General features: G+C 35.4%; 1 protein-coding gene and 1 pseudogene across 9 annotated transcripts in view; both read left to right on the top strand.

Annotated features, from left to right (window-relative positions):
* The window catches only part of SENP6 (SUMO specific peptidase 6), a 120,152-nt gene that overhangs the window by 29,201 nt on the left and 64,780 nt on the right, over positions 1-26,171 (top strand). For 5 of the 9 annotated variants that reach the window (XM_032152925.2, XM_032152899.2, XM_058435075.1 and 2 more), the window contains 4 exons: positions 2,922-3,067; positions 4,048-4,152; positions 9,984-10,004; positions 17,075-17,145. In XM_032152925.2, the coding sequence (XP_032008816.1) occupies positions 2,922-3,067; positions 4,048-4,152; positions 9,984-10,004; positions 17,075-17,145 (343 nt within the window). The remainder of the gene's footprint in view (positions 1-2,921; positions 3,068-4,047; positions 4,153-9,983; positions 10,005-17,074; positions 17,146-26,171) is intronic. The other 4 variants (XM_032152945.2, XM_032152916.2, XM_058435085.1 and 1 more) reach the window with 2 other exon arrangements.
* On the top strand, positions 13,367-13,458 carry LOC116477492 (U6 spliceosomal RNA; annotated as a pseudogene).

The following is a 26,171-nucleotide window of genomic DNA, read 5'->3' as shown; positions in this document are numbered from 1 at the left end:
CCTTTCCCCTTCTCTTTCACAGCATCTTCTCTTTGCCTTTGGGCTTCTGCAGTTTCACTGTGCTGCTTTTAAGGGATTTATATCTTTTGTTAGTTAAGAAAACATTTTAGTCATTATTTCTGTGGATTTTACCTTTCTACATTATTATTTCTAGACCTTCTAATAGACATAAAACCATCATTTAAAAAAAAAATCCCGTTTAACCTATATTTTATGTTTAAAAGCAAAAAAGGAAAAAAAAATGGCTAATGGAATGAAGAAGTATATCTCTGTACCATATTCTGAGTAATTTCTTTAGCTGTATCTTCCAATTTACTTTTCTCTTTAGCTCTATCTAAGCTGCTATTTAATCCATACATTGGATTTTTTTCTTTTTTTACTTTTTAAAAATTTCAGTGACATTTATCATTTATAGAACTGCTGTTGGTTCTCTTTCAAGGTTGTATTTTCGATAGTGTGTCTAATTTTTTACCGTTTCAATTTCTTTGTTTTTCAGAATTTAAGTGCTTTTGACATACATATGTCTCTAACTTAATGGTTTCTATTAGTTTTTCTTATTTGATATTCTTCGGTGCTAAACTTCCTGAGTATCAGTACTTTCCTTAAATTACGTGATGTGATAATTTTGGGTGGAAGATAACATTGATAATTTTTACATGTTTAGTATTCTCAATGAACTGTTCATTGATGCAGCAAATACATATTGAGGACAGTGTTCTAAGTGTTGGAGCAAAACAGACTTTTTTGTTCTTGTGGAACTTAAATTCTATTAACTTGCTATGCTTATTAGTTACTTAATGATTAATGTTATAAACATGAGTTGTCACATTAAGGCTCTACCCTGAAGTCTATTGTCCGTTAGCTACAATGGTTTTTACATTTTTAAATGCTTGGAAGAAAGAATCAAATGAATTCTATTTCATGACATGTGAGCATAATATAAAACTTAAATCTGTGTCCGTAAGTAAAGTTTTCTTGGAAAACAGCCATGCTTATTTATAAATTGTCTATGGCCACTTTTGTGCTACAACAACAGATTTGAATATTTGGACAGAGTTGAGTAGATACAACAGAGACTATATGATCAAGAAAGCCTACAATACTTACTTTTAGCCCTTGGCAGAAAAAGTTTGCTGATCCCTGTATCAGTGTTTATTTTGTATAAATGTATTTCATAGATCGATATCTGGAGTCCCCCTTGAAGACTCCCAGTGAATGACTGAGACCCCAGAGAATACTGGATATATATCCTAGGATGAAGCATTGATGAAACCATTCCATAAACAAAGTGACTGTCACCCACACTTTGATTGTGTTGCCAGGACACAGGCAGATGTTTTTTGTTTTTGTTTTTGGGAGCGTGTGGGTTCTTCAACACTCTGGACAGTAATACCTGGCTTTATCATATGCCCCACAGCATTGCTGCATAGTACCAGAGTTAAGCTGTCCTTTCATGTTTTATGCCCTGGTGCATTTTTATGAATTAATATGTACTTCCCTTGCCTGAGCATTAGTCATAATCTCTGAAAAATTTAAGTGATACCATAGCAGAACTTTAGAGACAATCTTAGTATCTACTAATAGAGGAGAGGTTAAATTAAAATTTTTTTGGAACGCAATTGACTGTTAGTAACTGATACCACAGAAAGCAAAACCATAGGTAAAGGGGGACTACTGTGTAGTATTTTTGGATAAGTCCTATGTTAACCAGTCAGGATAGCAAACTCTAGGCTTGCCAATAACTGTCCACTTTCTAGAATTGTCATGAGATTTAGATGATGTAATTCACATAGTATATGACACTAGCAGTTTTCTGGAATAGCTACATTTTGTTATCATTAAATGCAGTGTTATTGAACCTTTGTAAACTGATGTTTCTTTGCAAATAATGTTTATAGTTGCAGGTCTGACATCAGTAAGGTCCATGTTTGTAATTGGTTTTCTAGTCATTTGATCTCTTTTCGAACAAATGGATTCATCTGTTCACAGTAGTTCTCTTGATGCTGTGCTAGCATTACCTGGAAAACTGTCTTAGGCTGGGGTAGGGCGGTGGATTTAAAGTTTTAGGGGCTTCCAGACTGAATATATCATCATGATTTTATTAATGGGAGTACTCTAATCTGTGAGATAATCAGCCATAGATTTTTAAAAACTTATTTACACCTTATTTCCTCCCAGTAATTTGATGTAGATTATCAGATTAGGAGCACAAATAAAATGATGGAAAATCAAAACAATTAGGAGGTGAGTAGATGTGCCAGGATTCTGAAATAATTTATATGTTGTATTTTAATTCAACAGTTGTCTCTGAATTTTCTGGGAACTGAAATTGTGTCCTGTAATTTTATAATTGTATGATAAAAGAATCTTTACAAATTTATTTTGCTCCTTTTGCCCATTATGTACTGTGATCTCTCTAAAGTGATTGTTACTGATATGTTTATATTATTATTTGCATCTATTGAAGTATAAAGTATCAATTTCTGCCTGTACAGAAACTTTGATACTAAGGCAAAAGTTCTTATACAAAAGCACAAGTTGAAATGACAGCCGATTGCCATATTTGGCTGTAGTGTTCTCCAGATAGCAGCAAGGCCTGATAAGCAGGGGAAATGCTTACTTTTTACTCTCTGGAGAAAGCTATCCTAAGATCCTCTACCCTAATTGTCTCAATTTATCTTTGGAGAGATTTACATGAAAAGAAAGTAATATAATAAACCTCCATCTTCCTACAAATTTGCATTGTCTTTAGGAAAAAGAAGTAGGCAGTTGAATTATTTTCTTAAATCCACGCCAATGCTATCCACCATCATTCCCAATAGTTGTATGTTTTTACTACTTTTAAATGGTTTTCAAATAGTTGTTGATAGATTATCACATTGTAGCATTTTTGACTCATATTTCTGGATCTTTTTTTACAGTTAAATCGTCGATCTGAAATTGTTGCTAATAGCTCTGGTGAATTCATCTTGAAGACATATGTAAGACGAAACAAGTCTGAAAGTTTTAAAACTTTGAAAGGCAACCCAATTGGACTTAACATGTTGAGCAACAATAAGAAATTGAGGTATAGGCACTTCACCACACATTCCTACAGAAAAGATAAAGGAAGAGTTTGACACCAAAAACTTAGAAGTTAATAGGCCCAACCTGTACCTTTTCTTCTGAATTTGTCAATAGGGCCAAGAGGTAGCATGGTCCCAGTATGTGGATTCTTTGCTTTGAATCTTAGGAGAAGGATTGATTGCAGTGTCTCTTGTTTCTGAATGCAACATTGCAAGAAATACTTTGTTAGGGTGGGATCTCATGATTTTGCTTTTGTACATTTAGTAGAATCTCAGTCATAATATTTGAAGAAGCACAGTAGAGTGGTGTGGTCATGTCTCCTTTAGGAAATACTAATCAGGATTGTCTCAGTAGGGGACTTAAAAATTTCTTACTCCTCCTTTTTACAATAGTGAACCACTGTTATTGGTAGGATTGGGTATCAGTAGCAACTCAGAAATAGGGTTGAAAGTCACTTTTATTTCTGCTGTCTCAATTTATACATAGACAAATGAAGTACATAAAAGCTCAGTAACTTTCAAGTCGATGGCAAAATCAGAAATAGTGTTTAGGACTCCTGATTTTTATTTTAGTATTCTGCTTTATTTTTAAAATTTTCTCAACCTCCACCTCCCGGGTTCAAGTGATTCTCCTGCTTCAGCCTCCCGAGTAGCTGGGATTACAGGTGCCCACCACCATGCCCGGCTAATTTTTGTATTTGTTATTAGAGACAGGGTTTCACCATGTTGGCTGGGCTGGTCTCGAACTCCTGACCTCAGGTGATCTGCTATTTTTAAAATTTTCTTTAATTGAATTGGAAACATTTGAAAGACAAATTCAGGAAATGGAAAATTCCCAAAAGACAATTGGGTTTATCCATAAATTTTTTGTTGTTGTTGGTAAAGGTTTTTGTGTGTTTGTTCAGATTTTAAAAGATTTCTTTTGTAAATGTGTATATAATTTTTCCGTGTTCAAGTTATTTTTTGTTTCTTGAATCTGCAGTGAAAATACGCAAAATACGTCATTATGTTCTGGAACTGTAGTTCATGGTAGACGTTTTCATCATGCTCATGCACAGATACCAGTAGTAAAAACAGCAGCCCAAAGGTAAGAATTCTAATTGTCTTTGGTTAGTATATACATGGCATCCTCTTCAATAGGTTTTCACTTTTTTTAACCATTTTTTTTCCTTTGTGAAACCTTACTGTTTTCACTGTCTGTAGAGAGATATATCTCTGAAATAATTCATGACATGAAATTATACTATTTTACATCTTTTGAGTAATCACATTCTGTAAATAGAGAATTTTTCACTAAGACCTATTCTATTGTATTATAATCCAGAGAATCTAAGATGATACTGACACTGATTTACAATGTTGACCTTAAAGTGTTTGACTGAGATATCTTCAGTTGGTAGTTTAGCTCTGAAGAGTAAAATTACAGTTAATACCATACTATCTTTATAAGGCTTATAAGAGTTCATAGCATCAAAACAAGTCACATTAGTTTTAAATGTTGGAGAAAATGTTATTTTGTAGTTTTAGTTAGATTTAGGAGTTCTCATTGATCTTGAAAGTACTGCTTGACTCGAAATAATGAAAGTAACATTTGGGGAACCATTTTTGGAATGTTACATGACCTTTCAGTTGACTGAAATTCTTAGGCTAAAAGAGTTAAATAAATAATCTGTTTATTGCATTATAAACAGTTCCTTATAACTAGTAACATTTAAAGATTTGGCATATATTTTAGATGCTGTTCTTCATTTTTTAAAAATATAAAATCTAGACTGCTCCTCATTTAGAAGACGCATCCTAAACCTTGCTATATTTTTCTGTTTACATAGATATGCTATCAGATCTTTTACTTAAAAATGTTAAGTAACCTCATACTTTATGATAAACCAACCTTTTTTTTCCTTAAATATATTATTGTATCAAATAGTGTTCACATAAGATGCTTGAGAAACTTAAAAGGACAAATTACTGTGCAGACCAAAAATTGGCTTACTCTACTGCAAAGTACACAAACAAATCAAGCTCTCTGGCCTACATATGGCAAAAACATGAGAATAAACAATAAAAGGAGAGTAATTAGGGGAGAGAAAAAGAGTAGACACATTCTCATGCACTGATCATACTAATGGAAACCATTGCTGATAAAGGTGTCTTAATATTCTGCTAATGTAGTCTAAGTTTGAAATACTAATTTAAACCTTATAATCAATTTAGGTGATTCATTTACAACCAAAATTATTACATTATTTTTGCTTTTGAAGTTATCTGTTAGTTTGGAATTACTAGTGACCTATTCTCCATTCCTCATTTCCTCACTGGTAATGTTAAAAAAAAAACTGTTAACAGTCTGGAAATTGGGTTGCGATTTGTTTTACTCTAGGTCTCAACACCTATAACATTTTGCATGTGTATTATTGCTCATTTACATAAAAGATTAGATTCAGTTAATATGAACTAGTATATACTGGTAAAATGTTTCTTTAAAAACAACAACCTGAGTTAATTTGTATTTAAGAAATAATCCTGATTGAAAAATTCTTAACGATTAGGGGCAGTAAAGAAAACTGTATAATCAAGTCAGCAGGACAGATTCTACTTACATTTGTCTTTTATTTATTCTGTAGAAGAATAAGCATTTCTTATTCCAACTGCAGTATGACTGTCACTAAAAAGATTTTGATGTTCAAAGACAAGTCATTTAGACTTTTTCGGTTTTCTTCCTTCAAAAACATTGAATGATTTTATGCTACATAGCAGGCATAGATGAGGTGCATAAAGATGAATATGATAAAATCCCTACCAGTAAAGTTCAAGTTTGATTGCAGTAGAGATTGATTAGGGTACAGAAAGACAAGTAAACAAATGATTACATGCATGGTTAGGGCAGCAGTAGAGATACACAAAATATGTAGTAAAACTACAGAGAAGGGAACAAGAATTTATAAAGGAAACATTAAAGGAGTTTTTGAGTTTACCAGGTAGAAGAGGAAACTGCATGCAGTAGGAATGACGTCTACAAAGGCACAAAGAAAGGCTTTAACTAAGATTTTTGCTTCCAGGGATTTAGCGCAATTGTTAGACTTCAGGTGAGGGTCAACACATTGGCTTTTACAGCTTCTCCTAAATTTTCTTATTTTCTGAAGTCTTAATTTTTTTTTTTTTTTTTTTTTAGATTATAGAGATAGGGTTTTGCTCTGTTGCCCAGGCTGGAGTGTAGTGGCACAGTCATAGCTCACTGCAGCCTCAAACTTGTGGTCTCAAGCAATCCTCCCACTTCAGCCTCCTGAGTAGCTAAGACTGCAGGCATGCACCACCGCACCAGGCTAACTTTAAAAAAATTTTTTTTGGAGAGATGTGGTCTCGCTTTGTTACTTAGGCTGGTCTGCAGCTTCAAGCAGTACTGCCTCAGCACCGTAAAGTGCTGGGATTACAGGCCTGAGCCACTGCACCTGCCTCAAGTCTTATAATAATTTGAAATGAAAACAAATGCCATCCATGTGGTAATTCATTGAAACGTAGTGTATTCTTGGGGTGAGTGGTATATCTTGTCTTTTAAGTAAATCAGACCTGCTAAAATCTGAGTAATTTGTAGTTCTTTAGTAATAATATGGGAACGAGTGCTTTACACCTTTTTATCTAAACAGAATGGTGAAGTTTGTTAAAATATCACATTAGATTAGCTAGTCTTTGGGACATAATTAAGATTCCAATCTGTTTTCTTACTGCTATTCCAAATGTTAATTAAATTCATATTTAAAAGATAGATTGTTTATACACTAATAGTGATAGAGAAGTATGGGAAAAAAATGCAGAAATTTAAAAGTCTGTAGTTCATACCATCCCTGCCCCTAACTTCAATCAGACTTGTTGAAACAACACATTTTATGGGTTGATGTTTTACTTACACTTTCACTTTTTTTGACTTTTTATTAAGTATAAATAAAAAGACTTCCAAGAACCTTATAAGAAATTCTTGTAATTCTTATAAGGTTCTTAGAAGTCTTTTTATCATCTTTATCTTTTAAGTCTTCCCTCCCCCTTAGGGGGAAATGGATGTCTGTGAAAGCATATATAATTCATAAATAGGAATGTGGGTTCCTGGAATAAGTAATATTTAATTATTAGTGAAAAGCACCATTTTGAGAGGTTTTTTGTGTTTGTTTGTTTGAGACTGAGTCTCGCTCTACTGCCCATGCTGGAGTGCAGTGGCGTGATCTCCACTCACTGCAGCCTCCACCTCCTAGGTTTAAGCAATTCTCAGCCTCCTGAGTGGCTTAAATTACAGGCATGTGCCACCATGCCCAGCTAATTTTTTTTTTTTTTTGTATTTTTAGTAGAGATGCAGTGTCACTATGTTGGTCAGTCTGGTCTTGAACTCTTTACCTCAAATAATCCACCCACCTTGGCCTCCCAGAGTGCTGGGATTACAGGCTTGTGCCACCACACCTGGCCCATTTTGAGAGAATTTTTGAAGTTGTAAATGAGGTCATTGATACCAGAATTTATCTATTAGTCTTTTTCCCTTCCTTTTCTTTTCTCTTTTTTTTTTTTAATTTTAAGGCCACAGTTATAGTACTAATTGAAGGTAATTTTTCTTTTCTATATTGTGTGAAATAGTTCAACAAGAATGTAAGTTGACATTTTTACAAAGTCCTACGTTACTAATAATGACTTTTCCCTGTTTTTTATGTTTTATTTTAACATGTAAGCAACTCTAGGGCAGGACTTGATAAAAACACATATTGAAGGTACCTTAAGAATGCCATGACTTGTTAATCAGATACATTATAATGAATGCATTTTTTCTCAAGGATAAGAAAAATGAGCATTGGTGTGTGTCTTTGTGTATATATATATATATTTTTTATTTTTACTGTTTTCCTTTTCCTAACTCCCTTGGCTTATTGGGAAGTATTATACCTAACCTGTTTCTTCGACCTCTGTTCTTCTATTTCCTTTCCTCTGTACAGGTGAGTATAAAAAACAACAGAGGCCGGACGTGGTTGACTTAGACCTGTAATCCCAACACTTTGGGAGGGCAAAATAGGAGGATAGCCTGAGCCCAGGAGTTCGAGACCAGCCTTACCAACATGGCGAAACCTTGTCTCTATAAAAAATACAAACATTAACTAGGCACAGTGGTGCACACCTGTAGTCCCAGCTCCTCAAGGTGGGAGAATCACCTGAGCCTAGGGAAATCAAGGCTGCAGTGAGCTGTGGTTGTGCCACTGCACTCCAGCCTGGGTGACAGAGCCAGACCCTGTCATCTCAGAAACAAAAACGAGAGAGTACTAAACTGTTCTTGTTTCTTGGGCACAGCAGTATAGAATTGGAAGTGGCTACATTAGGTATTAATGCCTAACTTTTGGTTTTCATTTTACTTTTTCTGGAAATACAGCTATATAAGAAATAAATACATCAGATAGGACAGACTAGATTTAAACTTTTATGTTTATATTTTGCCTCGCTTCTTTAATAGGGATGTGATTATATTCCCTTGTTTTTCTGTCATTTATCTAGCATTTTATGTGTTATTTTTTAATAGCAAAGAGAAAATTTCAGATATATTAATGTACATTTATAATGATTCTTTTCCTTTTGAACATTTTTTAAAAATTTGTATTTTTTTAATGTGTTCGTGTAAAAAGAAGTTACTATATTTTTTTTCTTCATTTGCTAGGATTAAATCGGTATTTTAGTTGCATACTCCACATGATAGGAGTATGAGAACTGATATAGGAATTTGGGGATTTTGTAAATTATGCTTTGCTTACAGTTAGTTCCAAATATTTTGTTCCTTTTATAATAGGGATAAATAATATTAGACATGAATCTCATTTTATTCTAAATTGAGGGCTTATATAATTTCATTCTTGAGTAATTGATGTTAATAGCTTTTTGGAGTTTTCATGAACTATGGAGAAGGGTGGAACTTTTATACATTGGACTTGTGATAAGAAGCCATGATTTTAAATTATAGGCCTTTCCTTGTGTCCCAAATCATATACTATATTTAATCTAAGACTTTTGTGCAAAAGTTTCAGCCTTAAAAATTTTTTACTCCAAAAGAAATAATCATACCTGATATTAGGATCAGTCTGGAACCAATAAAAATTTTATAACTTCTAGGAAATGCTATTGTTTCTCGAAGACTATTTCTGTAACAGCAGTAGTCTCCTCCTTATTTGTGGTTTTGATTTAACCATTCCCTTATTAGTAGATACTGAGATTGTTTCTCAATTTGCTGTGATATCATTATTGAATTTTTCAGATATTGAGAATTATGTTCAGGTGAGAGAAGTACATACTATTCATAAAAGTACAAAGGAGGTACCATGGCATTAAACATGAAAGGACAGGCTAACTCTTGTGCTATGTAGCAACACTCTCAGGCATATAATAAAACTAGATGTAGTATACAGAGCAAAAAACCCATGTGCTCACAAAAGCATTTGCTCGTCTTCTGGCAGTGTAATCAGAAAGTGTGGTTGACACCCATTTTGTTTATGAAATGTTTTTACCAATGCTTCATTTTGGTATATTGGATTCGGTACTATCCTCAGTTTCAGGCACCCGTTGGGGGTCTTGGAAAGGATCCTTAGAGAATAGCAGGGAATATTGAATTCTAACATATCTTCAAGTATTTGATTGTTAAAGACCTTTCAAGATTTTTTTATATTTTAATGTATTCATCTTCCTGTTAAATATCTAAAAAGATTGTTTATTTTGTATATTGACAGAAATCGAAAAACAATTTAGACATGACTCAAAACATAGTATATTATATATATATAATGTATTTAAAACAAGTTGATCACATTATAGTTTTGCCTTAATGACTATAGTTACTACAACTACAGTGATATATCAACAATGAGGTCTCGCCTCTTACATTTTTTTTCTTTTTCATGTTTTAAGCAGTCTGGACCGAAAAGAAAGGTAAGCTTAATATTGAAGAAATTAGAGCATGGATGTAGTGGTAAAATATAAAAGTATTTATATGTTTTGAAAAATATTTGTTGAATTAGAGTTTACAATTAAAGCTTTTTTTAATTTTAAATTTTTAGTTGACATGTAATAATTGTACATATTTATGGGATCCAGAGTAATATATCAATACAGGTATACAATGTGTAATGATCAGATCAGGGTAATTAGTATATCCATCACCTCAAACATTTTTTGTTTCTTTGTGTTGTCAGCATTCAAAGTCCCTTTTTCTGGCTTTTTGAAAACATAAAATAAATTATAGTTAACCATATTCACCCTATAGTGCCACAGAAAGTGAGAACTCATTTTTCCTGTCTAGCTGTAATTTTGTATTTATGAACCCACCTCTCTCCATCCTCTCCTCCCCGACCCTTCCCAGCCTATCGTTTCCACAGTTCTACTCTCTATAATAAAAGGAAACTTGTTGACAGTACAACATGGTATTTGGCTTATATAGGTGGTATTTGAGGCTCATTCTGAATGTACATTTTTCTATGAGTGGTTATATATATTTATGCTAATAAGTGACTACTTTCTTTTAAAATAGAATATTTCAGTGCTTTAGTAAAATTGCTTTCAGTTACATCATCAAAATCTTTGTCATTATATTTTAGTGATAATACTCTTGTTTTTATGCTTTAATAGACTGGGGGAAGGGGAGGGAAATGTATTAGAACACCTTAAGCTCAGAGTTAAAACTTTAAACATCAAGTGTCTTCTCTTCTGACTGAAAAGTTTGTAAGAGGATTTTGTGATCAGTCTTCTATCATTATTTGTTCTCTTTGTAAGAACACTGGCAGACACATGTTGTTCTTTTAGAGGATATTTGAATGGTATAAATGGCATGGAAAAGTGTTTAAGAAAACACACACATTTCTTTGAACATTTCAAAGTAAAATGATCATAATTGTTCTAAAGTGGATATCCATAAGAGTAGCTTCTCTGGATTGAGCATGGTGGCTTACGCCTATAATCTTAGTACTTTGGGAGGCCAAAGCGGGAATATCTCTTGAGCCCAGGAGTTCCAGACTAGCCTGGGCAACATAGGGAGGCCCCGTCTCTACAAAAAAATAAAATAATTGGCCTGGTGTAGGTAGTAAGACAGTAAACAAACTGGAAAGTCCAGCTATTTTAAATTTCCAACCAAACTGTTGAATCAGTTAAAAAAAAAAAAGGAGTCTGTAGTGCCTTTCAAATGCCTGAATTTTGACATTCGTACATCAGCTGATGGATTAGTATTTTGAATTGCTATGTGATGGCTCTGCATGGGCATGGTGGCCAGCGCTTCAGTTTTGACCCCATTACCATCCTTGGTGATGACATGGACAGCAGTGTTTCTACAGTTGTTTGAAATGGTAAATATGTTTTTGGTTACATGCTGCCTTTTAGGCATATGCTTTTATTCATTCCAAGTATTTATCGAACCTACTGTTACAGGCATAAAGATACAGTGATGAACAAAGCAGACAAGATCCCCACAGTCCTGTAGTTTACATTCTTATGGGACAAAGACTAATACTGAACAAGTAAAACATGAAATAATAATTTCCATGTAGAGAAGTGTAATGGGTTGATGTGATAGACTGACAGTATGATTTCTTTAAATTACATATTCAGGGAAACTCTTTACTATGAAGCTAACATTTAACTAAAGACTAAATGGGGAATTGGCAGTGCCACGATCATAAGAATGGCTTTTCCAGATAGAGAAGAGGTTGTGCTAAGTTACTAATCCAGGAATGAGTTTGGCATGTCAAAGAACAGAAAAAAGGGGCCACTAAGGCTGGAGCTTAGAGAGCAAAGGAGACAATGTTATGAGATGGGTTTGGAGAGACTGGCTGGGACCTAGGTCATAAAAGGCTTTGTAAGGTGATCTGAAGCATTTGGATTTTATATTAGTGCAATAGAAGCTTTCAGAGCATTTAAGGTAGGGAAGTATTGTTACCTGATAAGTATTTGAGATTTTTAAACAGTCTTTTGCATGTGATTTATAATTTGGCATAAACAGAAGTTTAAATCAGTGGCAATTCAGTTAGAGAGGCAAGTTCCTCTCTAAATAGAGGTGTGTTGCAAAGGAAAATCAATAATAGTCTGTAAGTACTCAAAACTATCTCAGCAAGGTCTAGGAGTTGGAGAGGTAGAAAGACAGAGGTAAAACCAATCTTTTTGGCAGGGGAGGTGGGGATTGGGAGGGTTAAGGTGGAAAAATAAAAAGATTTTGAAGGTCTCATCCCATTAGGGATATAATATAATTTGCTTGAGGAAATCATTGGAATCTTGGTAAGTGTAATAAGCATTGAGAGGGAAGGTAACTATATTCATTTGTTAAATTCAGTAAGGAAGCAAAAGAGTATGTTGTGCAATGTTGTATAAAAATAGAAAAGAGGAAACAAAATGAAATAATAAACATAAATAGAAATATAAAAAGTAATAGAGTAAAATGAAAAGAAAACAAGTCCTATCAGCAGTTATAATAACTGTAGTCAGTATATTTAATAAAAGACATGCTGATTTGATTAAACCCAGCTATACTACATTGTTTACAAGCATCATACTAAAATAACAATGTGAAAGTAAGTTCAGAGCCACAAGAGATGCAAACAAAAAGAAAACATGAGTGGAATTTTAATAACAAGGGAGATGGAGTTAAGGATTAAAAGCAGACAGGATAAAGGAGCACATTTTGTAATAGGCACGGTTTATGGGAACATAACAAGTAAATGTAAAGCCTCCCCTAAAATAGTTAAAATTCAAGAAATTCAACATGGTAAAACCCTGCCTCTACTAAAAATACAAAAATTAGCCAGGTGTGGTGGCATGCGCCTGTAATCCCAGCTACTCGGGAGGTTGAGACATGAGAATTGCTTGAACCCGGGAGGCGAAGGTTGCAGTACGCCAAGATAGTGCCAGTGCACTCCAGCCTGGGTGACAGAGCAAGGCGCCATCTCAAAAAAACGAAAACAATAGAATACAATTGTGGGAGACTTTAATATATCTTGAAAATTAAACTGGTTTATCAGTTAAATAGGAATAATGAATTTTAACTGTAAAGTAATAAGACTTGATTCATTTTCATAGAAATTTATGTATTTGGCCATCTTTTATAATAATGGAAACATTAATAAAAAGAGCTATCATTAAAGCAAGGCAAACAACAATAACAAAAAGAGAAATGGTGTCCAGATCCTGGTTTCTAAGTACCACTCTCCACTAAAAGGAATTTGGAGAAATGGCTGATTCTGGGATTGCGATAGGTAAGACACAGAATGAGTATGGTATCAGAAACCTAGAAAATGTTGAAAAAATTAAGAGTGCCCACTTCAGAAGCACCTGTACTAAAATTGGAACAATAGAGATGATTAGCATGGATGACACACGAATTAGTAAAGCATTTCATATTCTTGTAAACTGTATGTATGTTTTATCACAGTAAAAAAGAAAAAAAAAAACACCAAAAGGATGTAGTTACATCAAAGGGAAACAGGAGCCAACTAAAAGAGCTCCCAAATGCCCAAACTGATAACAATTGGATTATAACAGACCGAGGGACACTCCATGAAATACCTGAGGAGTTCTCTTCTAAATACTGAAAAACACAAGAGAGGAAACTAAGGAGACATGATGACTAAGGACATGATGGCATTGTATCATAGATTGGATCCTGGAACAAAAATGGGGTGTTAGTAAATAGCTGGTAAATTTCTTTTTTTTTTTTTTCTTTTTCTTTGAGACAGTCTGGCTCTGTCGCCTAGGCTAGAGGGCAATGGTGCGACCTTGGCTCACTGCAACCTCCGCCTCCCAGGTTCAAGCGATTCTTGTACCTCAGCCTCCTGAGTAGCTGGGATTACAGGCACGCACCACCATGCCTGGCTGATTTTTGTATTTTTCGTAGAGACGGTGTTTCACCGTGTTGGCGAGTCTGTCCTTGAACTCGTGGCCTCAAGTGATCTGCCAGATTTTCGTATTTTTAGTAGAGATGATGTTTCACCATGTTGGCCAGTCTGGCCGCGAACTCCTGGCCTCAAGTGATCTGCTGGCCTTGGCTTCCCAAAGTGTTGGAATTATAGGCGTGAGCCACCTTGCCCAGCCGGTAAATTTCTAAGGCTAGAGTTTAGTTCGTAATAGCCTACCAGTGTTGGTTTCTTTTTTGACATGTGTGATGGCAATATTAAGGTGTTGACATTAAGGTAAGATATATAAGGGTATTCTGAATTGTCTTCGTAACTTTTCTGCAAATCTAAAATTATTTCAAACTTAGTTTACTACAAAAAATAGACTTTCACCACTGAGGCTTATCGAACTTTTAATGAACAGAGCATTCTGATGTTATTTAAGCAATTCAGGATAGAGAAATAAATGCTCTCTAGCTCATTTTAAACAGCTTGTAAAAATCTTGGGTTTATGAAATGGGACCTCTAAAGCTACACAAACACAAACCGTAAGAAGCAAAAATTCTACCTACCTACACAGGAAGACAGCAGATGACAGTAGAGCTTCTCTGCCTCTGGTTGGTTAGGGGTAGAAAAGAAATAGCCACTTTGAGATTAAATCCTAGGCTTGATTTTCAACGAGTTTGGAGTTTGAAATTTATACTTGCAAGAGTAATGGAATCCTCAAATTAAGAAATTAATGTAAATGCTGGCCAGGTGCGGTGGCTCATGCCTGTAATCTCAGCACTTTGGGAGGCCGAGGCAGGCAGATCACTTGAGGCCAGGAGTTCGAGGCCAGCCTGGCTGACATGGTGAAACACCGTCTCTACTAAAAATACAAAAATTAGCGCAGCACGGTGGCGCACACGTGTAATCCCAGCTACTCAGGAGGCTGAGGCACGGGAATCGCTTGAACCCGGGAGGCAGAGGTTGCAGTGAGCCAAGATCGCGCATGCCACTGTACTGCAGCCTGGTGACAGAGCCAGACTCTGTCTCAAAAAAAGAAGGAAATTAATGTAAATTTTCATTTTAGATCATCTAGCAAAAAGTTTTTAAAACTGAATTTTGGAGAAAATAATATATGGCTAGGTAGTTTATCAAACATTTTTATCTTGAAATGTTTATATTCTTGTATTTAAGATACTCTATTTCTTTATTATAATTTTTAAAAAACAGAACTTTAATTTGCCCTGCTTTTATAGGAAAAAATATAGCAAATATTGAAAGCAGTGGCCATAAATTCTGGAAATACAGGGAAGTATACACATTAGTTTAATGTTACAATACTTGGTAAGATTGTGGCTATCATATGATGTATTCAGCATGTTGTCCGTCATTAGCAAAGGATGGCTCAGTACACAGGTTCAAATTGTAAGAGCACTGCATTAATATAACAGTTTCATCAATCTCTATACGTGCATGTATGATATACTGTCTCAGATGATTTATGTCAATTGTTTTTACTAAATCTAGGTAAACCTGGATTTGGAAATAAGACTATATTATATTCTCTTTAGTGTGAAGGTGTATGGAATTTGAAAATATGCATTATATTTTAATCCCAAGTTAGGAACTAAAAACCTACCTTCTTTCTTATAAGACTGTTACTACTACATCTCAGGCAAATTGTCATTTTCATAGTGCATATCTTCACAAATTTCAAATTTTTCAGGGTGGAAATTGCCCAGTTGTACCAGATGTTGCTCTGCTCGATATTGGTGCAATTTGCTGGGATTCAGATTCTGGCATTGCTATTTAATAATTATGTGACCATGGACAAGTTGATTAACGTCATTGCATTTCAATTTTTTCATGTATAAAGTATTAATAATAATATGTCATATAAGGTTATTGTGAGGATTAAAGGAATTAATAAATACAAAGCACACATGGCACATGATGCTATTTTCTGACTGCTATTATAAGTACACTACTATCAGCTGGGCACGGTGGCTCACGCCTGTAATCCCAGCACTTTGGGAGGCTGACACAGGCGGATCACGAGGTCAGGAGATCAAGACCATCCTGGCTAACACGGTGAAACCCCGTCTCTACTAAAAATACAAAAAATTAGCTGGGTGTGGTGGTGGGTGCCTGTAGTCCCAGCTACTCGGGAGGCTGAGGCAGGAGAATGGCATGAACCCGGGAGGCGGAGCTTGCAGTAAGCCGAGGTCATGCCACTGCACTCCAGCCTGGGTGACAGAGTGAGACTCCCGTCTTAAAAAAAAAAAAAAAAAAAAGTAAGTACACTACTATCTCCACCCATATTATTTTTTCTTTTGTTATTTTCATATTTTGTGTTCACTTCAAGTGCTTTGACTTTTTGTAATATAAGAATATGAAATTCTTGCAGGAAAATTTCTTTGGAATTTTTGAGTAAAATGATTTTAATGAAATGAAAGCTATAATTTACATTACTAGATCACCAGTGTGAATACAATTACAAATAGCCTCTTTTATTTTTATGTGGTTTATTTAGAGTAGGAAAGTAGCTATTGTTGTAGCTCCCTGGTCTGTTGCACTTTTTGCAGTTCCCCTTCTGTAATGCTTTTATCCTACAATTAGCTATAAGGTTTTTGCTTTTTCCCCCCAAAATTAATGTTTGTGTTTAAATAGATACAGTATTTGGATGTAGTATTTAGATGTAGTACCTAGTTACTAAGGATTACGTTTAAAATCCTTGATATTGTATGTATGTGAAGTTTAAGAGAGGAATTTAATACTTTACAACAAACATACTTATAGCCCCTGACATAATGTCATACTACAAGACTAAGTACTTGTTCCACGATTGCTGGTCTTGTACGTAATGTTTTTTGTTCCGATTTTGGAATTGTCCTCAAGACAATCTCGTTCAACATTTATTCCTTTATTTATTAATTTGTTTTTAAACAACTAAAAAACACAGTAAAATTTTACAAATTGAGTTTCATTTATTGGTATAGTTTTGTTATTTTATAGTATCACTTTTTATATGGCAAAGAAACTATGATTTGCTTTTAATAGGCTTATTGTAAGTATGCCATTAACTTTTTCATTTTGAAAACTGTATTTCTGGTTAGAATAAAACTATATAAATTTCTTTTTTAGGAAAGAATACCCACCTCATGTCCAAAAAGTTGAAATTAATCCTGTAAGGTTAAGTCGGCTCCAAGGTGTTGGTAAGTGTGCAGTTTTGTTACACCTGTGAAGGATTTCAAATTGCTGTATGAAAAGTACAGTGGAGATACAATGCTGGCTTTAGAATATTCCCAGGTATAATAGATATCTATGCAGAAAACCATTTTTTTGTAACTGATTTGAGAATTTCTGTAATGGTAACCTGATACCTGGAACAGTTGCACAGTTAGGTGATTACAGTTTGAAATCTTTTGATTATTTTAGCATTTTTGTTACGTTACAAATTTGCAAATAGTGTAACTGTAGTTGAGCTATAGCTTTGAAATTGAGTTTTATTGAACTATGTTATAATGTTGTATTATGTAGTTGTGTTTCCACTTACTGGTTTTGCTCCTAAAATTTAGAATACATTAGGGAAACACTCAATTAAAAAGAGACCACACCTGCTAAAACTGTGTTAATAGTAGATACTGGAAAATCATTGTGAGTAAATATTTATATTCACATTGAAATATTTTTCAATATAATGGTTATTAATCCAAAAAATAAAGTAAGGGCAAATAACATTTATAAAAAATATATCATCATAAAATCAGTTTTCATTATCTAGAATAGTGATTTTAATGTGTGTCCATCTTGTTTTTCTGAGGCCTTTGCTTGTTTAAATAGCTCTGATGGCTCTTAGTTCCAAACTAGAATCATTTTTAAAAGCTAGGTTTTTCTGATAGCTTAGAATGTGCTTTTAAAAAACACCCACAGTTTTTTTTTTCTACTTTGGGTGAAAATCTTTTGTGCATGTATTGAACATTTCTCTATTTTATAAAGAGAATATTCCAAACATTTCATCCTTTCTTAATAATGGACAGTCTTTACAGATGTGAACTATTATACTTTACATACTAAGCATAGTTATGCTTACTAAGTTTATTAAGTTTCGTAATAGTGACTACTCTCTTCAACATTTATTCTGTTAAATGTTTATTGAGCTCTTACTCTGCTATATGCTGAGTCCAGTGCTTTGCATTCATTATTTACTTTTATCCTAGCTTTCTGTTCAAGATCCCTAAAAGCTAAAAAACGTCTTCAAGGACATAGAGCTTGTAAATGACAGAGCTGGTATTGGAACCCATGTCTTTTGATGCCAAATCCCACACTCTTAAACACTGTACATTATTATATTCTTGCTCTGTCACAAAGAAGGTTACTTCTAATCCTCAGAACTGTACAAAGGTATTATTTTTATTTTAACAAATGCATTTCTGGCCTGTTACGGTGGCTCACGCCTGTAATCCCAGCACTTTACGATGTCGACGCAGGCAATCACCTGAGGTCAGGAGTTCGAGACCAGCCTGGCCAACATGGCAAAACCCCATCACTACTGGAAAAAAAAATACAAAAATTAGCTGGGCATGATGGCGCATACCTATAATCCCAGATAATCGGAAGGCTGAGACACAAGAATCGCTTGAACCCAGGAGGCAGAGGTTGCAGTGAGCCGAGATCGCACCACTGTGCTCCAGCCTGGGTGACAGAGGGAGACTCGATCTCAAAAGTAAAAAAAAAAAAAAGCATTTCAAAGATGTTAAGTGATTTGGCCCACTAATAATGGTTTTAGATGCCAATCAGCCAGGCTTGTTACAAATAATTTTTAAAGTTTATTCAACAGCATTCATTAAGTAAACAAGCATACTCAAAAGAAAAAAGAGCATGCTTATTTACCATTCTTTTAACTTGGGTTTTGTTTGTTTCTTTGTTTGTCTGTTGTTTTTTGAGATGGAGTCTCACTCTGTATCCCAGGCTGGAAGGCAGTGGTGTGATATCAGCTCACTGCAACCTCTGCCTCCCGGGTTCAAATAATTCTCTGCCTCAGCCTCCCGAGTAGCTGGGATTACAGGCGCCCGCCACCAAGCCCAGCTAATTTTTGTATTGTTAATAGAGATGAAGTTTCACCATGTTGGCCAGACTGGTCTCAAACTCCTGACCTTGTGATCCACCCACCTCGGCCTCCCAAAGTGCTGGGATTACACTTATCAGCCACTGCTCCCGGCCCTTAACCTGTTATTTTGAAATAATTTTAGACTTAGAGAAAATTTGCAAATTTAATACAGAGACATACATGTTTATTTTTTCACACAGCTTCCCTTAATGTTAGTATTTTATAATCCTCGTATACTTATCAAAACTAAGAAATTGGTATAAGATTCTTAACTAAGCTGTAGAACTTATTTAGATTTCACCAGCTTTTCACTAATATCCTTTTTCTGTTTCAAGATTCATTCTGTGATCCCACATAGCATTTGTCATGTTCTCTTAGTTTCCTTAATGATTTCGAAGACTAGTCAGTTGCTTTGTATAATGCCTCTCAATTTGGTGATGATGTCGTCTTAGGATTAGATTAAGGCTATGCATTTGGGGCAAGACTTCCACAGAAACGATGTTGTGGCATTCTCAGTGCATCATTTTAGGGGTTACATGATATTGAATATGTCTTAGGATTGGTAGTGTTAACCGTGATCATTTGGTTAAGATACTCTCTGCTGGGTTTTTTCACTGTAAAATTACTATTTTTCCCTTGGTACTTAATAAAGATTTTAGAAGAGATATACTCTGAAACTGTGCAAATATCCTGTTTTTCTTCAAACTTCACCCACTGATTTTAGCATCCATTGGTGGGTCTTGCTGGCATCAGTTACTGCTTAATGATTGTCTAATGGTGATTTTCTGTTTTCTTCATTTCTTTTACATTTATTGATTAGAAATCTTCTGTAGGGAAGATCTGTACCTTCCTGATATATTTATTGATGATTATTAATTATTTATACCTGTGGACTCATTATTAATAAATGAGGGTTTTATGAGTAATACTTGTAAACCTTAGGAGAGGAATGTTGATGTATTTAACTTGTAAACTTTGTTTTCAGCTTCTTTCGTGTTAGGTAGGTACGTGTATGCTTGGGTGTAGGATAAATAGCAATGCTGTAATAATACCGTATATATTGTTGTATGAAGATTGCATTTTATTTCAAGATTTCCTTTGGAGATAATTTTTAAAACATTGAGATTTCAAACCACAGGATCACTAATTACTTGCGTAACACTTAGCATAATTTTCTCCTAAACAATATCATGGTCTTTCTATAGTTAACACTCAAGGTGATTTTCTTTATTGTTCTCTTTGCCTTTTTTATTTTGAATTTGAGGCACTTAGTATGTTTTTTTTATAAGTTATAGCCACATGTCAGTACTTACCAGCATTGATAAGCAGTTCTTTACTATAAAATTAAAGTTTGTAAACCATTAAGTGTAATTTTTGGTCAGACCACATGTCCTGTTGCTTTTTTATTTAGTTGCTTTAAAAATTTTTTCTAAACATGTAGAATAACAACCGTTAAGATCTCATTTTTCTCCCCACCTACTCTCTCATTTGTTTCTTAAACTCCCTTTTTTTCAGTCTGTTTTTTGTATCCTTGTTAGAGAGAACAGACGTATATTGTCTCTGAATGTACATTTAATTATATTCTTCATGTAATTACAATTCAATCACCTAATTTAGCACTGCTTAACACACGTTAACTTTTGCCTTTTGTTCGTTTTTGAGACAGGGTCTTGCTCTGTCACCCAGGCTGGAGTGCAGTGACATGATTATGGTTCACTGCAGCCTCGACCTCCTAGGCTTACATCATTCTCCCACCTCCACCAAGTAGCTGGGACTGCAGGCTCATGCTGCCACATCCAGCTAATTTTTTGTATTTTTTATAGAGATAAGGTTTCACCGTGTTGCCCAGTCTGCTGTCAGGCTTCTGGGCTCCAGCGATCTGCTCGCCTCAGCCTCCCAAAGTGCTGAGATTACAGGTTTGGGCCACTGCTCTGGCCACATACTAACTTTCAACCAGTCAGGGTAGCTGTTGTTAACATTTTAATATATAACTTTCCAGGCCTTTTCTATGCACATATACTCATTTTTAAATTGATATACAATATTCATACTGTGTGTACTGTTCTGTATGTAACTTGCTTTTTGACTTTATGATATCTAGTTTTTATACTCTCATTAAAAGATAACAGACATGGAACCAGCATGCAAAACACAGTTAAAGGAAGTTTAAGAATCAAATGCACCAGCTATGGTGGTTCACACCTATAATCCCAGCATTTGGGGAGGCCAAGGCAGGAGGATTGCTTGAGCCCAGGAGTTTGAGACCAGCCTGGGCAACATGGTGAAACCCTAACTCTCCAAAAAAAAGTAAAAATTAGCCGGGTATAGTGGCACGTGCCTGTAGTCCCAGTTGCTTGGGAGGCTGAGGCAGGAGGATCACTTGAGCCCAGCAGGTCGAGATTGCAGTGATCCACAATCGCGCCACTGTACTCCAACCTGGGCAACAGAGTGAGACCATATCTCAGAAAAATAAAAATAATCAAATGGATTCTTAAATTTATGGAGGACTTCCTTACAAATTTTTTTTGACCTCGTGATCTGCCTGCCTCAGCCTCCCAAAGTGCTGGGATTACAGGCATGAGCCACCACGCCCAGCTGCAAATTTTTATATCCAAGTTTCTATAATCTTTTTTTTTTAAATAAATATGTTGTGGCCCACTATATTTATGTGGCATAATTTGTTTTCAATGTTTTGACATTTAAAATATTATTACTGTACTGGTACATGCATTTTATATATTTGATCTATTTCTTTACATAAAATCCCTAGAAATAAAATTTGGGGGACAAATGATATACACATTTTTAAGACTTGATATGTTAATGCCAAAATGCCTTGTGTGGCCAGGCGCGGTGGCACACACCTGTAATCCTGGCACTTCAGGAGGCCGAGGCAGGCGGATCTCTTGAGGTCAGGAGTTTGAAACCAGTCTGGCCAACATGGTGAAATCCCATCTCTACTAAAAAATCTCAAAAAAAAAAAGAAAGAAAAAATGCCTTGTGTAAAGGTGGTTAGCTCCCAACACAGTATTATTTGAGTCGGCCTATTTTCTCCTGCTTTTCAGCAACGTTAGATTATTATCATTATTTTAGTCTTTGCTAGTCTGATCAAAATGTTTTTCTTATATTTTCTTCGTAACTGGTGAGGTATCTTACAGGATTAATGGCCATTTGAATTTCTTTTATTTATGTCTGCCCATTTATTTATGTGTCCTTTGCCTATTTATTACTTATTTGCAACTCTTTGTTATCTCTGATGTAGATATCTTTCTTTCCATTTTGTGGTTTCTCTGTTACTTTTTTCTTTTCTTTCTTTTCTTTTTTTGACGGAGTTTTGCTCTTGTTGCCCAAGCTGGAGTGCAATGGCACAATCTCAGCTCACCGCAACCTCCACCTCCCAGGTTAAAGCGATTTTCCTGCCTCACCCTCCCGAATAGCTGGGATTACAGGCCTGGGCCACTCTGCCCGGTTAATTTTTTTATTTTTTAGAGGAGACGGGTTTCTCCATGTTGGTCAGGTTGGTCTCGAACTCCCAACCTGAGGTGATCCCCCTGCCTCGGCCTCCCAAAGTGCCGGGATTACAGGCATGAGCCACTGTGCCTGGCCTTACTTTTTTCTAATGTTGTCAAATAGTACATTGTAGTTGAATCTGTTGTTAAAGTTGGGTTTCCTTAGTATTGTGTTTAGTAAAGCTTTTCCAACCCTGGAATTTTAAAAATATTCACCTTTATTTTCCAAAAGTCCTTGTAGATTTATTTTTATTTATTTACATGTTTTTACATGTAAATCATTTTTATTTAACAGCATTATCTTATTAATTAACTTTGTTTTCCCTCAATGCATTTGGGTGAATGTCAGAAATGCCTACTGAAGTATTTAATAAATTGCTCCAGGAATCAATTTCAACTGTATATTTTCTCATGTTTTTGGAATGTTGTGGGTTTTTTTTAATTAGTTTACTTTGCAAATATATTTGTAAGTTTTCCAGTGATATCTTAAAGTTAGGTATGATTATGCAAGCTTGCCTCGTGTCCCTATAAAATGACAGTGTCTGTTCTTGGGAAACTCCAGGGCTAGATAGACTACAAACTTGTAAACATACTGTTGTAGAGTCAGAAAGTAGTATGTAAAAGCCAATTTAAAATGTGGTATCATAAAGGAGTGGTCACTGCCCTTTTCTGGAATTTTAGTTAAATCTTCACACACAAAGATGAGGCCAGGCATGGTGGCTCACACCTGTAATCCCAGCACTTTGGGAGGCCAGGGTGGGAGGATCGCTTGAGCGCAGGCATTCAAGACCAGACTGGCCAACATAGTGAGACCCTGTCTCTATAAAATATAAAAAAATTAGCCAGGTGTGGTTATGAGCACCTGTAGTCCCAGCTACTCAAGAGGCAGAGGTGAAGGGATCACTTGAGCCTGTCAGGTGAAGGCTGTAGTGAGCACAGGTTGAGGCTGCAGTGCACTATGATCATGCCCCTGCACTCCAGCTGGGCTACAGAGTGAGACTCTTATCTCAAAAACAAAACAAAACAAAACATAAGTAAAGCTGAGTTTTGAATCATTGGAGTTTGACACACCAAGTCGAGGAGGGAAAGCTTTGCACCTAATGAGGATGGAATGCAAAGGCACAACAGGTGAAAGAGTCTCATCTTATTTGAACAAATAATGTATTTGATTGGAGAATGGGTAGAGGATAGCCACAGTTGAAGCCATAGAAGTAGGTAGAGATAGATTGTCATGCTAAAGAGTTTTTACAAAATCCTGTATGCCAAAAGTATAGTATATAGCCAGAAGTGATTTTTAAAGAAGATAATGAGAATGTGATAGATACATGACTTTAGTTTTGTTTTACATTGAAAATCAGTCAGTAGTAGCTACATGATGGAGAAAACCATTTTTCTAGTTTGTCTTTCTCTTTTGAAAAATTATAAAAAATAATATAAAAGCAAATACATAACCATTATAAAGATAACAGTTTGTATTCTATCACTGTCCTCTGGGTACTTATTTTTCAGCGTATTAGTAGTATCACAACTAAAATCTCAAATAAGAAAGTTAAGCCTCTTCCTTACCTTGCTTCTCCCACAACTTCTATTATGAAAATGTTTATACAGAAAAGTGGAGACTTCTACAGTGAACATGTGTATATCCATGTGGTAGATAGATATAATTAACACTTTTCTGTTCTTGTTTTATCACATGTCCATCTAGTCATCCCTTTATACGTTAATTCATCTTTTTTTGATGCATTTTAAAGTCGATTGCAGATGCCTGGTATACTTCTAAACACTTCAGTGGGCATATTATTAACTAGAGTTCAATATTTGTTTACAGTTTATTTTCTTTTGAGGGCTTGTTTGGAGGTTCTAGCAGGGGAGCACTGCTACTTGTATACCCTTGACCCAAGACCAGTCCTCCTCTATTGGGGATGGTCGTCCTCTTTCACCCAGTGTGCAGCTTTGGAAGGGATGCTCATGGAGCGATGAGGGAGGAAGTGGACACCCACCTAGCCAGCCAGATCAGCCCAGTTACCCCTGGCGATCAGTGGGGTGACAGATGTCACAGCCAGATCGCCCTCACATTCTTTGTTTTGAAATAAAATTTACTACAATGAAATACATAAATCTTAAGTATATAAAATTTGAAAACTACATATCCCTTTCTAACCAAAATCCCCATGAAGACATAGTACAAATAGTATCAGCACCTTAGAAAGTTCCCTCATGTTCTTTCACAGTTAGTCCCTACCTCTTCCCCCTCAAATGTAACCATTGTTTTGATTTTTCCTAGCATAGATTAATTTTACCTGTTCTAGGACTTCATGTAAATGGAGTAATGCACCATATACTCTTATGTGAGGCTTCTTTCATTCAGGATCTTTTTTTGAGACTCATCCATACTGTTGCTTGCATCAATAGTTTGTTTCTTTTTAACATTGCATTGTATGAGTATACCAAGTTATTTATCGATTTTCCTGATGATGGACACACCTGGGTTGTTTCCAGTTTTTGTCTATTAAGAATAAAGCTGCTATGAACATTCTTTTTATGAAGGATCTTTTTTTCAACTTGATTTTTAAAATGTTTTCTATTTATATCCAACCTGTATATAGATCACTCTTACCCAGTAATATCTTCCATAGTCCCCCCTTTTGTGCATACCTGGAAATAGTGTAGTGTATTTAAAAAGACGTTGAGCTAGGCTGGGCGTGGTGGTTCATGCCTGTAATCCCAGCATTTAGGGAGGCCAAGGTGGGTGGATCACCTGAAGCCAGGAATTCGAGACCAGCCTGGCCAACGTGGCGAAACCCTGTCTCTACTAAAAATACAAAAACTAGCCAGGCATGGTGATGCATGCCTGTAATCCCAGCTACTCAGGAGGCAGAGGCAGGAGAATTGCTTGAACCTGGGAGGCAGAGGTTGAGTGAGCCGAGATTGCACCGCTGCACTCCAGCCTGGGCAACAGAGCAAGACTCCGTCTCAAAAAAAAAAAAAAAAGAATACACATTGAGCTAGAAAATCTAGCAGGGAGTATCCTAATCTTCATGTTCCTACCGCAGGGTCGTTGGTAAATACTCTTTATTCTCTTTCTCATCCCTGTAAGAGAGATTCAGCATAATGTCACATGGTTTTCATCTTAAGTACTTCTCTGGAGTAATCTGTTGAGGATTTGAGGCTACATCAGCCTAGCAAAAATCACTTCTGTGATCACTTAGCTAGTAAAACTTCCACGGGCCACTTACTAAGTATTTGCCATCCTTGAACCAGTCCAATCTTAAGCTTTTTGCCATTTTATGTTTCTGCTGTAATTTTAGACTAGTTCATTTTTACTTGAGTTACCAAATCTTCTCAAGTGTTTTTCTCTTCTTTCCCTAGAAAATAGAATCCTAATGGAATTTCTTAACCCTGAGGCTAACATTTTTGTGTTTTTTTCTTGACTCTTTATAGATCTACTCTAGTTTCCTATAACACTATCAATCATTTACCATTTCTCCTCATGATATTGGTTTCAAAAGTCTCAGCTTAACCTTCTTAATTATGTCATTCCTTCCTTTTTCTCTTTCTTTCAGAGGCTTATAAATAACCTTGATTTAGGTAGGGATCAGAATTTTAATGTCATTTTTCTCTA

Source organism: Hylobates moloch, unplaced genomic scaffold, assembly GCF_009828535.3.
Source record: "Hylobates moloch isolate HMO894 unplaced genomic scaffold, HMol_V3 SCAFFOLD_2, whole genome shotgun sequence".
NCBI lineage: Eukaryota > Metazoa > Chordata > Mammalia > Primates > Hylobatidae > Hylobates > Hylobates moloch.
Note: the sequence above shows the minus strand (reverse complement) of the source record. Positions and strands in the feature narration are given on the sequence as shown.